The sequence below is a fragment of the Leptidea sinapis genome, chromosome 33, assembly GCF_905404315.1.
Source record: "Leptidea sinapis chromosome 33, ilLepSina1.1, whole genome shotgun sequence".
In the NCBI taxonomy this organism is placed as follows: Eukaryota; Metazoa; Arthropoda; class Insecta; order Lepidoptera; family Pieridae; genus Leptidea; species Leptidea sinapis.
This window is the reverse complement of record NC_066297.1, coordinates 7,043,710-7,058,912: the sequence shown is the minus strand read 5'-3', so window position 1 is coordinate 7,058,912 and position 15,203 is coordinate 7,043,710. Positions and strand designations below refer to the sequence as shown.

At 35.2% G+C, this 15,203-nt stretch overlaps 1 protein-coding gene across 7 annotated transcripts in view; it reads right to left on the bottom strand.

The window, feature by feature from the left end:
* The window catches only part of LOC126974720 (fasciclin-3), a 128,949-nt gene that overhangs the window by 79,470 nt on the left and 34,276 nt on the right, over positions 1–15,203 (bottom strand). For all 7 annotated transcript variants that reach the window (XM_050822313.1, XM_050822314.1, XM_050822316.1 and 4 more), the window contains exon 2: positions 13,400–13,607. In XM_050822313.1, coding sequence (XP_050678270.1) covers positions 13,400–13,451 — 52 coding nt within the window. In that variant the 5' untranslated portion in view covers positions 13,452–13,607. The remainder of the gene's footprint in view (positions 1–13,399; positions 13,608–15,203) is intronic.

Here is a 15,203-nt window from a genome sequence, read left to right as displayed (position 1 = left end):
AGCATTACTGTGTTTCGGTCTGAAGGCCGCCGTAGCTAGTGAAATTACTGTGTAAATGAGACTTAACATCTTATGTCTCAAGTTGACGAACGCAATTGTAGTGCCGCTCAGAATTTATGGGTCTTTCAAGAATCCTGAGCGGCACTGCATTGTAATGGGCAGGGCGTATCAATTACCATCAGCTGAACGTCCCACTCGTCTCGTCCCTTATTTTCATTAAAAAAAAGACAGCGTCAAAAGTCGCGAAGATTAAATTATCTAAACGGTGCCAACCCTGTTACTAAACAAACATCTGGATATAACAAGATCTACCAACGCAACGACGCGAATATGCTTTGAAATTAATAGAAATTTTGATAGAACATTTTCTGTTTACTTTAAATTATATAATGCTTTTGAAGGTTTTGAACCCGCTTTTGTGTTTTCATGTTTTCTTCATTTCTGGCGCTAATGACTATTTATATGGTTATAATTTTTGATTTTGTTCCTGTTAAAAATTCACGGCTGAATTATATATTCAAAATTTAAAGGAATTCTATCAATAAAGCGCGTACACTTTCCTTAAAGGCCGGCAACGCTCCTGTGATTCCTCTGGTGTTGCAAGAGAATGTGGGCGGCGGTGATGACTTAACACCAGTTTCCCCGTTGACCCGTACGCACGTTTGTCCTCTTTTTCCATAAAATAAAAATAAAAATATATAATGCTGTATAAGCAAATATTTAGTAAATGTTCTAAATGGCTTCAATAATTTAAGGTTCGTAGTGAAGTTTCATATTTTAGCTACTGTGGGAGGGACAGTGGGAGTACAGAGGGAGTCGGGAGGAATGTCTGGAGACCGGAGTACAATGACTTGAGGTTCATCGGCCGTCGCTCCAGACAGCTCATTCGCAACAAAACCAATGGCTCTTTCGCTTCAAGAATATTATCTTTTAGCTAGAACATTACTTGGAAAGTAAAAACAAGCCAAGAGCGACTTGGTTGCTTGTTTTAATCTATATATATATTACTAGCTGACCTTACAGACGTTGTTCTGTACATCCATCTATCTATCTTTCTATATCTATATCTTTATATATATAATTCTTGTGTGCGTGTGTATGTCACTGAACTCCTCCTAGACGGCTGGACCGATTCTAATGAAACTTTCTGGGTGTATTCAGGTGGATTCGAGAATGGTTTAGATTCACAATTGAACTACCTCCTAAACGGCTGGACCGATTTTGATGATATTTTTGTGTGTTCCAGTGAATTTGAGATTGGTGTGTGTCTTCAGGTGGATTCGAAAATGGTTTAGATTCACAATTAAACTACCTCCTAAACGGCTGGAATGATTTTGATGACTTTTTTGTTTGTTTCACGTTTGTTTGAATTTGAGATTGGTTTAGATTCTCGATTCCGCCCATATAATATAATTCTCCTGCTCATGTGTATGTTAGTGAACTGCTCCTAACGGCTGGACCGATTTTTCAAATTTAAAACATGTGTACAGGACAACGTCTGTTGGGTCCACTAGTAATATATAAAAATCAATTGCTGTTCGTTAGTCTCGCTAACACTCGAGAACGGCTTGACCGATTTGGCTAATTTTGGTCTTGAATTATTTGTGGAAGTCCAGAGAAGGTTTAAAAGGTCAATAAATAGGAAAATGCTGCTAAATTAAATAAAAACAACAAATTTGTTTTTCCTTTGATGTGTCCATACATAATTTCTGTGAGAGAATATATTGACGCACGGTTTGACAGTTCTGCTGTGAAACAATTTCATTACGACAGCAGGGTGCATATTTTACGAAGTAATTTTTGATGTTATGATATATTATTGACAAATGCATATAAAAACATTATTTTATTTATTATATACAGAACAACGTCTGTCGGGTCAGCTAGTAATAAATAAAATACTGTTTTACTTAATTTGTCAATAATATTTCATAACATTTAGAATTATTTCGTAAAATATGCTCCCTGTTGTTATAATGAAATTGATTCACAACAGAGCTGTCAAATCGTGCGTCAATCAATTCTCTCATAAAAAAATATGTCCATACAAAACAAATATTGGAAATTCGTCCCAAATCGAAATAAAAACTATGCTATCTCTCAAGTTGGACTAAACTGCACTCCATGAAGTAATCCCAATTAGAATCCGTTAATTAGTATTATTATTATTAGACGACCTGTATAGCCGAGTGGTAAGCGATCCTACCTACTAAGCTAGAGGTCCCGGGTTCGAATCCCGGTAGGTGCAAGCATTTATATGATGAATATGGATGTTTGTTTCCGAGTCATGGATGTTTAAATGTATTTATGTATGTTTATATGAATGTATGTATGTTTAAGTAAGTATATTGTATTAAATATATCATTGTCTTGTAACCCATAACACAGGCTATATATGCTTAACTTGGGGCAAGATAATTTGTGTAAAAAGTGTGTCATTAGTGTGTGTTATTAGTTGAGGAGTTGACTGGAAACAAATATTATCAACATTATTTAATAAGACTGTGTTTTATTTGCTGACAGTTTGCCGTCCTGGAACCCTATAGATGTGGGAAGATGTATATTTTGATATGTGGCAGACTTCTTTACACAGGAAGTCTGAGCTGCCAAAATAACTGGGAATCACAGTGGCGCCGAAGTAGCTCTGCCCTGTATTTATTACATGTCGTCATAGCTTAAATGCTTGTGGCGGGGACGCGGTGAGGGTCGTTCCTTTTTTGAGCCGATGATTCATGCTCGTGAACGGGCGCTACTTGTGATGGCAGCTTGTGTTAGATGCTAATATAATGTAACAATGATATATTGTGTGCTGTTATCTTAGAATTTTATTATTATATAATGACATGGAGGTAATGTAATTTGCATGCCCTTTTTGGCTAATGTTTTGATTCGTATAGAATTATTTTGTTAACTTGTATACACACATTATGCAAATAAAGAATTATTATTATTATGATCCTGTTACTAGAAACTCTGCTTCGTGTGCTAAGAATTATTTATTAAAATCGCTATTAAAATGTTCGCAGATTAATACATCTACTGTACTCAATAACTCTTGTGTTTTCAATTATTAATTTACATTAACTTTTTTGACTGCATTGACTATTCGACGTTTGAGTATTTTTGTTGCATCACTTTTACATATATTGTAACCCAAATGATTGTAAGAAAGATGAAGCTGTTGATTTAAAAGAATGGCAACTAGTTTCTTGCTACTGCTTCTCATTGAAGCACAACCTTTTCCGCAGTGGTGGTAAAATAAAACTTAAATATGATTGTATTAGTGTTATTTTGTTACAATAAATTAATAAAGTTAATATTATGATTTGATTTGTAGCTACACTACACTTAGCGCTCAGCGGGAATCGAACCTGAATCTTGATCGCAGAACAAGAAACAAAGTGAGAGTTGTTCGACCAGTTTAGAAAGTAAACTTACTTTCGACAATTATTGGTAACTGTCTTGTAGACAATTATGTTCAATAAGCAATTTCATTTTTACGGTTACCATATTCGGTCAAATATGTTATTAGTGGGAGGCTCCTTTGCACAGGATGCCAGCTAGATTATGGGTACCCCAACAGCGCCTATTTCTGTCGTGAAGCAGTAATGTGTAAACATTCCTGTGTTTCGGTCTGAAGGGCGCCGAGCTAGTGAAATTACTGCGAAAATGAGATTTAACATCCTATGTCTCGAGGTGACGAGCGCAATTGTAGTGCCTTAGAATTTTTGGGTTTGGCAATAATCCTGAGCGGCACTGCATTGTAATGGGCAGGGCGTATTAATAACCATCAGCTGAACGCCTTCCTCGTCTCGTCCCTTATTAAAAAAAAAAAAAGATGGGATGGACAGCTGTACCATCTGTCAGGAAATAATGATGTCGTCGAGTTATCTTCTCACCCTGTTTGTATCGGGCGGAAGGAGGGTGTCAGGGCTTAGCCCTATACCCTGGCACTTCTTCTCCCAAGACATTGGGAGAGTCATTGGGTATTGTTGGATTCGTCGCTACTTGGTTGAGTCAGAACGATATATTTTTTTTTCGTTGTGTCTTTTCAAGGCTACATACGATGTTAAGTCTCATTTGTCCAGTAATTTCACTAGCTACGGCGCCCTTCAGACCGAAACACAGTAATGCTTTCACTTTACTGCTTCACGGCAGAAGTAGGCGCCGTTATGGTACCCATAATCTAGCCTACATCCGGTGCAAAGGAGCCTCCCACTAGTTGGACATTTCGATACTTGGCAACCCTTATCGCACCGTTACCGCCAATCTGACACTTGTTATGTCTCACGCGCCTGTTATAACTTGTATGTTTTTAATTTGAGAGTTGTTTATAAGTAGCATTGAAACACTAACCTTGGTATCATATTGCAATGTAAGTATATCCTTTCTAGATAAGGGCCTGGGAATGAATTGATAGCAAATTGTATTGTGTTCATTAATATTACGATTCAAAAAGAGTCTGCGCGACAAAAGCACCATACAGTATTAATAGAACTTCAACTTCATACTAGAGTGCCCGAATCGACGCACTCACACATACATACGACTTACACGGCCGCTAGGCAATCTTGGGGAGACTAGTTATGTAACTAGATTGCATTCTTTTTTAAATATATATTATTTATATAATTTGTGTTATTTTAGCATTTATTTAAATTGCATTTTTAATCAATTTGTTATGTTTATAAAGTGATAACCCTCACTTCTAGGATTAATACACAAATAATTTTTTTTTGAAACAAAACTTTATGGACGATGCGGGACTGGAAGCCACAACCTGAGAGTTGAACAAAGCATATAAGATTTTATAACGAGACGTCACTCGAACGGTTAGCTCAGTTGGTTAGAGCACCGGCACGGAACGCCGGAGGTCGTGGGTTCGAGTCCAGCATCGTTCATAAAGTTTTGTTGTTTTTCAAATTTTATTTGTGCATTTTTAATGTTGACGAGCAATCTGTTGTTTTTATGTTAATAAAATATTGATGTCAATAAAGTATTCATGTAAAACTTGACTATGAGAAAACTAACGTAACTTGAGTGCCACGCCGTACACCGCCGAGACTGGTCGCTGTCCGAGTTAAATTATGGCCGTTCCCAATATTCAGTCTATCTCTTACTTGAGATAAAAATCGTAACTATCATTAACTTTTCTGTCCCAATAAACTTATCGACGGTAACTCACCTTATCCGTACACGCTGTCTGTCAATGGGACGACGTATAGCTTACCAGCGATAGAAGTTTGTATGGAAATTGCAATTCACGCCTCCCAATATAAGGCGATAAGAATGACTTATCGGGTATATTGGGACAGCATCAGATAATTGACACTAAATGCTGACAGAAGAAGGTAGTAATTTATCTCTATCTGTAGATAGTATATTGGGAACGGCCGTTAGCCGCGCCGCGTCGTCCCCGTCGTCATTATTTTTGTATGTACCAACCCTAGCTCTCCGCCCAGACGTAGGTATATATTTCAAGGAGACGGCTGAGTTACACTACTGTTCTATTACTTGTATTGTGACAAAGGTTTGGGTTGCCTTCATAGAAATCTAAATAAGGAAGTAAGGTCAGATATAAGTGATCACCGCCGCATCACCACATTCTCTTGCAACACCAGAGGAATAACCGGACCATCGCAGGCCTTCTAGGTAGAAGTCTTTTTAGGAGGTCCTAAAAAGAACCCCTTGTGTTTGGGATGTTCACGTGAGCTCTTAACCGTTTGGCCCCTCTTATGTAAAACTCGATTTTAAAGTACGGTTGGCACCCCTATTGGTAGCTGATGTATGTATAGTAAAAAATGGCATATCCAAATATTTTGAGTTTTCTTGAGTGTTAGTCCGCCAATATTCGTTTTCAAACAATTCGACACGTGTTTCTCAGGAGATGTTGACACGCCAAACTCTGGCACGAGACAGTCTCGTCAACTCTCGATCGGTACAAATGTTCTAGCTAACCAGCTAACGTCATGGTGTCGGATTTGCGTGACGGTGTGCGCGCGCATCGTAAAAATACACTCTGATAATTTTTCCTTAACCAAAAGGAGTATAACCTCTTAACTGCTTTCTATACTAAACGTTCATCCATATTCTCTCTCATGCATGTATTTGTAAACCTACGGAACCAGTTAGAACAAAGGTAAGGCAACACGCTCAAAGGCCGGTTGACACTAACCTACCTATCCCTATTAAGTTACATTACTTGATCTTGTCATCAATTCACTTAAGTAAAGTGACGTTGTCTGGTTTAAATAAACATTTTATGAAGCCATAACTTCTTTAGGTGCATCATATAGCTTGCGGCAGCGTCGTGTGCCGGGTCGTTGCTGGTCCTTGCGTCAACTCGTGAACGGGTGCTGCTTGTAGTGCCATGTCGACCTGTTATAGTTGATAAATCATTGTATTTGTTGGATGCAATTACTAATTATGATGTAAAATACTATATTTGATTGAAAAGAGTGGCCGTTGAGTTTCTCATATATTATGTTCTTCTCACGAGCTCAACTTTTTAAGAACATATGATAAGTTCAGTTTAGTTTGAATTAAGTTTATTTGACTTGACATAAGACGGAGCCGTGACGCTCTTTCGAGTAAAGTTGGCTGGAGTCGAATAAGGAAGGTTCGTTTCGTGACAATGACGTTTGTGAGCGTTACATGAGAGCATGACGCATCGATCGCATTCAGATCTGACATAAATACGGTATGTGCCGCGCCAGTTTGTATTATTTAATATTTTACAGGTAATTTATTATTATTATGTAAATGTGACACTTGTTTTATGCAGTGTTATGTATGTATAATACAATCGATCGATATTACAATGCAGTGCCGATAAGAATTCTTGAAAAACCCAAAAATTCTGAGTAGCACTACAATTGCGCTCGTCACCTTGAGACATAAGATGTTAAGTCTCATTTGCGCAGTAATTTCACTAGCTACGGCGCCCTTCAGACCGAAACACAATAATGTTTACACATTTTTGTTTCACGGCAGAAATAGGCGCTGTTGTGTTACCCATTATCTAGCCGGCATCCTGCGCAGAGGAGCCTCCCACTGTTTGCTATTTATCACACTTAGCTAAGTTTTGCGTAAGAATAGTCTGAGCAAAGTCTTAGTAAGCTCTATAGATCTCAGCCTTAGTTCCAAAAAACCAAAATTGTTATCGTGTGGTCTTTAATACTAGCTGTGTAAAAGAGTTCTCACACACCACACAGTAAAAGGTGGTAAAAGTATTGAATGCACAATACACAAGGGTCATTGCTTACGCAAGTGTGTGCTAAATCAGAGACCGTTACGCGTAAGTCACACTTCGTTGATCAGCAATTCATGTCAGGCAACAAATGCATGTTTGATGCTTCGACCGATATTCACATCTCAACCTAAACTCAAGTGGAAATTGCACACTTTTGCCGTTTCGCCATTAGACTGCGAATCATAATATGTCCTTATATGTGTATAGATCGTCAGGGGGCGTCCATAAATAACGTGAGATGTTTAAGGAGGGGAGGGGGTCGAGTCAAATCTCATCTAACCTTACGTTGGAGAGAGGGGGGGGGGGGTCTCGGCAAATATAACGCAATTTTTTTCTGATTGAAACAAAAAAAAATATACTATTTTGATACATTTAATCAAATGGACAAGTTGGTTCCAATAGAGGTCCTTCAGACCGCGCATGATTCTCCATCGACAGAATTAGAGTAGATATACTTTTTTTAATTACAAAAGTTACGATTTAAGTATTCTATTGTAAAAAAAATTATTACAATTAGCATTATTGATGACTAGTCTTAACTAGTCGTAAATAAAAGCACGAGGGATTTTTTTTTCTTTTTACAATAACTATCCAACGAGTACGAGTATGTAAGAAACCCACATTTTGAAAAATCTCACGACATCTCACCAAGAGAGGGGGGGTACCGAAAATTCAAAAAACACCTCACGTAATTTAAGGACGCCCCCTCACTAATTAATAGAGATAATAATATAGCTAAGGTTTTTCAATGGACTGCATTGCATTTCTTTTTCTAAAAAAAAAAAAAATATTCTGCATCACAAAATTTATATTATTTTAGTTACTCACCCGACAGACGTTGTTCTGTACACCAAAAGCATAAAATATTTCATTACATTTAAGAATTATTCCGTAAAATATGTTGCAATGAAATTATTTCACAGCAGAACGTGACAGAACTGTCAAACCGTGCGTCAAAAATGTTGGAAATAAAAATAATTATGGGTCCCAAATCGTAATAACAATATGATGTGACAAATTTTAAAACTAAAGTTCTAATTTTTCACTTCAATTTCAATTTATTGCAATTCCATAAATACAGTCCTGAAATATAACATTAAGAGTTAATACTATATTTATTATACAAGGCAGTATATTATAGATACCCAGTTTGGGTGTCGCAATTTGGTCTGAACAGCAGACCATAGTAGGGAGACCCATATTTTAATTTATTTTAGTTTGGCTCGTTAAGAAATCATTTACGAAATAGTAGCACTTTTCTAATAAAAAGTTTTTCAGTTCATTTTCATTATTCATGCTTCGAATTTTGTTTGGCAGATTATTATATATTTTTATAGACATTACATAGGGACTCGATACATGTGGTACTAAATTTGATTGTGGGAGGTTTAATTTATTTATATACCTTTCGGGAAATTGACGGGGTTTATTTTCTTTCTTTGTGTAATTGTGTAGATTACTTTTTACAAATTTGCATATTTTGAAGATATATATTGAGGGTAGGGTGAGAATATTTAATTTTTTGAAATGGGGTAGACATGAGTCTGTTATTTTTATGTTGGCCAATATTCGTATGCACTTTTTTTGTAATATAAATAGATCCTGGGCAAAGTTCTAACGTCGGCAGTCTTTAAAACTGCCATTTTTTTTTAATAAATATTTTAAAATAGGAACTATCGCTGTAGAACTAACAATATATTTTAATGATGTAACTTTGAACAACATACCACCGCCCTGACCTACGGAACACACACCAGATGCGACGTCAGGTAAACAAAATATCTTTTTTTAGTTGCGGGGTTTTTTGACAATGACCTTTTTAGACCGTTTTAGATTTGGTTCACACTTACACACGACGCGCTGTAGGGATATTTGCTTATAGTGGTGTCGTGGTGTAAAATATGGGAAGCGATGACTGGTCCATGCGATATGCTCGTGAATGGGCGGTACTTGTAATGGCTGGAAAGACTCTGTCATCGAGACCCGTGGTTTTGTTATTAAATTGAAAGCAATATTTTCTTTAAATACTTTTAAAATGCAATGTTCGTTAAATATGTCTTTATTTTCACTAAACGTAAAATTAAATAGTCAAAGCTACCAAAATATCAACTAACAAAGTAATCAATTTAATAATACATTTTATATACATATAACTCAATGTCATAGTCTAAATGAAATGATACTCCACATCTATACTAATATATAAAGCTGCAGTGTTTGTTTGTTTGTTTGAACGCGCTAATCTCTGGTACTACTGGTCCGATTTGAATGATTCTTTCAGTGTTGGGGAGTCCATTTATCGAGGAAGGCTATAGGCTATGTTTTTTTTTCAAAATTAGGGATCCGTAATAAAATTGCTATTTTGTAACACAAGGTGTAAAATCGAAAACCTATTTTTGCGTGCGCTGCAAAAACTATTGACAATAAATAGAACAAAATGATGTACAGGCGATATTTTATTTCTTATAAAACTATCGCGTGAATTATACTTTATATGGCAAAACAACGTTTGCCGGGTCAGCTAGTAACGAATAAAAAAAAAAACATAAAAATATAAAAAAAAATACAAATAATAGATATCATACGATAATTTCTTGAATAAACATTCCCATACAAATGTGTTGATAAAAAATGATTACACTGCATTATTTACCGAAATAAGAAATGCCTACGGCCTTACAAATAAACTTGGTATAAAGTTATAACTGATGATAAACAAAGAAAATGCAAAATGTTTACAATATCGTTGACAACACTGTCAATACAATGATAATTCTGAAGTTTTCCGAATGACAAGCTGCCTTGCAAATAAACGCGGGAAACGTTATACGTCCGAACAAACCATTCGTAAACAAAATGTCTATTTGTAAACATTTTACATATTCTTGGTTCATGCTTATAACTTTATGCCAATTTTATTTGTAAGGCTGAAAATTTTTGGGTTTATTTTATTATAGTAATATCACACAAATAATATAAACAATTTTTTATTTTTTTTAAATCTGTGATTAATGATACAAATTAAATTTGTAAGCAAAATTTATGAACGATCACTTAAAAATAACAAATGATTTAAATATTACGGCTACGGCTTTACTCACATTTTATTGGTGTGGGTACCAACTAGTTTCGGACCATTCAGAGCTCTTTTTTTATGAAAATAAGGGACGAGACGAGCTGGACGTTCAGCTGATGGTAATTGATACGCACTACCTATTACAATGCAGTGCCGCTCAGGATTCTTGAAAAACCTATAAATTCTGAGCAGCACTACACTTGTGCTCGTCACCTTGAGACATATTAAGATGTTAAGCCTCATTTGCCCAGTAATTTCACTAGCTACGGCGCCCTTCAGACCGAAACACAGCAATTTTTACACATTACTGTTTCACGGCAGAAATAGGCGCCGTTGTGGTACCGATAATCTAGCAGGCTTGATGTACAAAGGAGCCACTGGTAGTGGGTTCGCGATAACGTCCCGTCTCTTACTGCGGACTTGGGCTCGTCTAGTTCGAAACTAGTCGGTACCCACACCGATATAACGTGAGTAAAGCCGTATTAATAAACAAGTAAATTGTTTATATTTGAAAGAGAGACATCTCAAGTCAATTTCCTAATATGCAATTATTGGGCAACCCCAACACAACCATCTTCCGAAGCTCAACAGCTTATCAAGGTTATCAACAGTTAAGTAAATCCGGAAGATGAGGCAGCAATCTGTGAGTTGAACAAAGCAAAACAAGATTTATCAACGATACGTCACTTGAACTGTTGGCTCAGTTGTAAGAGCGCGCGCACGGAACGCGAGACGTCGCGGGTTCGAGTCCCGCATCGTTCATAAAATTTTGTTAGCAAATTTAATTAGGAAATTTATTGAAGTAGGCGTTACTTTGTGGAAATCCATAATTATACAAATGATTTGAGTTTTTTAGTGTTAATTCCGTCAATATTTGTCTTTCTTTTTCAGTCTCGTGCCAGATTTTGGCGAGAAAACACGTCCTGAGGATGCCTCGTGTAGAGACGAAACACGTGTCGAATTGTTTAAAGACAAATATTGGCGGAATTAACACTAAAGAAAACTCAAATCATTTGTAAATTTAATTAGTTGTAACACAAATATATATATACACGGTTTTTTATGGTGATATTAATCTTGCAGTCCAATGACGCTATGGAATATAATATATAGAACGTCGTTGTTGCAGACTCAGCAGAAATGTTTTTCTGAAATATCCAATACTTTATATCTCATTCCTTCAACAACTTCCGTCCCATAACAAGTTTCTTTACGGCGCTGTTTTTGTACAAGTACGTATATTGAAACAATAACTTCCGTACTATAAAATACTTTGTTTACTTTTAAGTAATGTTAAGTGATAGGGAGTGTTGTTTTAAATGAAACATCTCATTTCCTGTAACTTTGTTGTACCTACATCTTAAATAATAAATGATTTAAATCATTTATTGTTTAATTTAAACAATATTGAAACAAAATTGTTTAATTTAAATTAAACAATTTTGAAACACGTTATTGTAACTATGTTTTTACATTCGTTTTTTCGTAAGAGTGACATTTTTATTATTATTTTAGCTAACCAGACGTTTCATGACCTTTTCAGAGCACGTTTTCAGGTAGACTGCTGTCGACAGATGAGATAGTTTTTGTCATAGTGGTTTAGCGCCATTTGTTGCCTTGGAGGTGGTATTTATCAGGTTAGCTAAAATAATAATAAAAATTTAACTTTAACGCAAAAAATAACGTTAACGCAGTTAAAATGACTCTTTTAAAAAGTATTTTATTTAAATGTGTAACATTCGCTTTAATCAGAGAAAATTGTTTGAATAGTTATTTATGCAACTGTTGTGTAATAAGGGGTATTAAAACACGAATGTGGATTTATCTCACGAGGCGAAGTCGAGTGTGATAATAGTATCACATGAGTTTTACATGTTTTAATACCTAATTGTCAATAGTTGCATACAAGACTTTATCTACACCCATAATATGAATCCTCTAAAAGATTCTGAAACAGTTAGCTTACTGCTAACATTAAAACAGCCAGTCCTAGTAGTAACCTAATAATATCATCCATTACTGATTATATACAAATAAACTAAGTATTAATGAAATAATTATTTATTTTAGTAGTAATTTTCTTTTTGTTTAGTGCAATAATTAAAATTCACATGAATATTATGTTCTTTTGCAACTTTTAAAACGAATCGCTCATTTTTTGTAAACAAAGCAATAAAAATATCTAAGAAAAATGGCGGGGATTCGAATAACCTATTTTTTTAAGGGGCGCGATGTTCTGGTAGTGTGGAACGCGCGTAAACGAAAATGTTCTTTTTTTTAAATTCATACAGATACCACGCATCGAGCAATAAGAATGTGGCTGTCTGTTGAAACTCTTTGAGCATGAAGGGATTGAAAAAAAATAGGAGTGTTGTTATGAAATTCAGTACAACATTACAACACTCGTTTGGATGATGTAATGGTTATTAGAACATTGGGTGTTTTAATGTTGGCAATAAGCTAACTGTTTCAGAATCTTTAATAGAGGATTTAAAGCATGGGTGTAGATAAAAAAAAAAGTGAAGCATGCTGTGTATGAAACCGCATTGTTTTATTTTGGTAATAGTACCTGGGCTTAAATAAGGCTTGCCTCTAATCTGTCGATTGTCTCTTGTTCTCATTAATTTTTTTTTAACTACGGGTCACCTGGTGTTAAGTGATCACCGCCGCCCACATTCTCTTGCAACACCAGAGGAATCACAAGAGCGTTGCAGGCCTTTAAGGAACCCATGTCGTTTCGTCCCGGAAACAGCGCACAAGGAAGCTCTTTCCACAGCTTTGTAGTACGTGGAATAAAGTTCCTTGAAAACCGCAATGTGGAGAGTTAGTGATTAAAATTGAAACTATGCTCGGGCAAATGGCTAGGCGGTGGAAAAAACCAATTCACAGATTTATTCAACCAAAAAAAAAACGTAAAATTTCAGTTAAATGCAGAATAAAACCGAATTAACAGTTTCAAAGTATTTATGTTAGCTTATATAAGAGAGAAAAAAAAACGAAATCATAAATAAATATGAACAACGCTATGCGTTTACTTAACAATAGTTTAAATAAAGTATTGAAAATCTTACCTGATACAGCAGCGATCAAGAATAATCCAAAAAGCGCGGGAAACGCGGCCATTTTGAAACCAAAACAAACTTGTATCACAGAGCACAAGACACTGGCATTACTAGAGTTCACTCGAGAGATGTTACTTTTACTAAAAAAAAACTGTAACCAACTAGTTTTGAAACTTGTCTCCTGTTGTCCCTCTCGTACACAAGCCTCCTTTTCGCTCTGTAACAAAAAATGTATTCTATGAAACCCGCTTTCGTTGGGCCAGTGAGATTTGACCTATAAAATGCGTTTTATGTTTCTTTTTGGGATGCAAGTTGATGGCTCAAGTTATTCTGGATGGGACAAGGTTGTAGTTAAAATTCAAAGGCGAGTTTTATAACACGAATATTTGAATTTAACTTTAAGCTGGTGTAAATAATGTTTCGGTTGTCAATCCATCTAGACTTATATTAGAAGGGAATTATTAAGAGAAAATTTTAAAGAAATAACCATTTTGACTATTGCATCTCAATATATTCTGGATAATGTTCTGTATGTTCATTGCGCCCGTTCTTCTCAGGTCTACTATTTTGAACGGAAGGTAGTTTTTTGACATTCAATAAGTGATTTTAAATCCTGTTTTGAATAAAAATACTTAAATTTGAAAGAGATTTGATAATTTTTTATTTGTAATAAGCTCAAAAACTTATGAAATTAAACTTACAATGATTATTTTTTATAGATTTTTATTATTTACTAGCTGACCCGGCAAACGTTGTTATGCCATATAAAGAATAATTCACGCGATAGTTTTATAAGTAATAAAATATTGCCTATATTATAGCCTGTACATCATTTTGTTCTATTGTCAATAGTTTTTGCAGCGCACGCAAAAATAGGTTTCGATTTGTGTCGACCTTGTGTTACAAAATAGCAATTTTATTACGGATCCCTAATTTTGAAAAAAAAAAATAGCCTAAATAAACATAGCCTATAGCCTTCCTCGATAAATGGACTACCCAACACTGAAAGAATCATTCAAATCGGACCAGTAGTACCAGAGATTAGCGCGTTCAAACAAACAAACAAACACTGCAGCTTTATAATATTAGTATAGATTATATTTTATTTTATTAGGAAAACAAACAGCATTATGTAACATAGATTGGTTAAAAAAGTATTCACCTATTTACCATTGACAGTTTTCGCATATAAGAAACTAATAACTAATATCCCGGCGACCGACCCTTGCTTAGATTTTTAAAAATGTACAAAAATTGAACAAAAAAGACTCATAGGGCAACTGGATTCGGACCCCGGGTCTTCTGCTTTCCGGATTATAGTCTTGTAAACAGTGGCGAAATTTACCTTTGTATACTAATGTTACTGTAGCAGTTTCTTATTAAAACACGAATTTGTTTTTAATTGAAACCTAGCTAAATCGATTAATCGCCCCTGAAATCCGTATTTATATACAAGAATTGCTCGTTGAAATATATAAGATAAGATTGATAATAAAGCGTGTTACAAATAATGAACATAAAACAAAATTAATACAATAACGGCCTTACAAATAAAATTGGCATAAAGTTATAACTAATCATAAACCAAGAATATGTAAAATGTTTACAAATAGACATTTTGTTTACGAATGGTTTGTTCGGACGTATAACGTTTCCCGCGTTTATTTGCAAGGCAGCTTGTCATTCGGATAACTTCAGAATTATCATTGTATTGACAGTGTTGTCAACGATAATGTATTTGTATTTTCTTTGTTTATCATCAGTTATAACTTTATACCAAGTTTATTTGTAAGGCCGTAAAAGTATATAGATA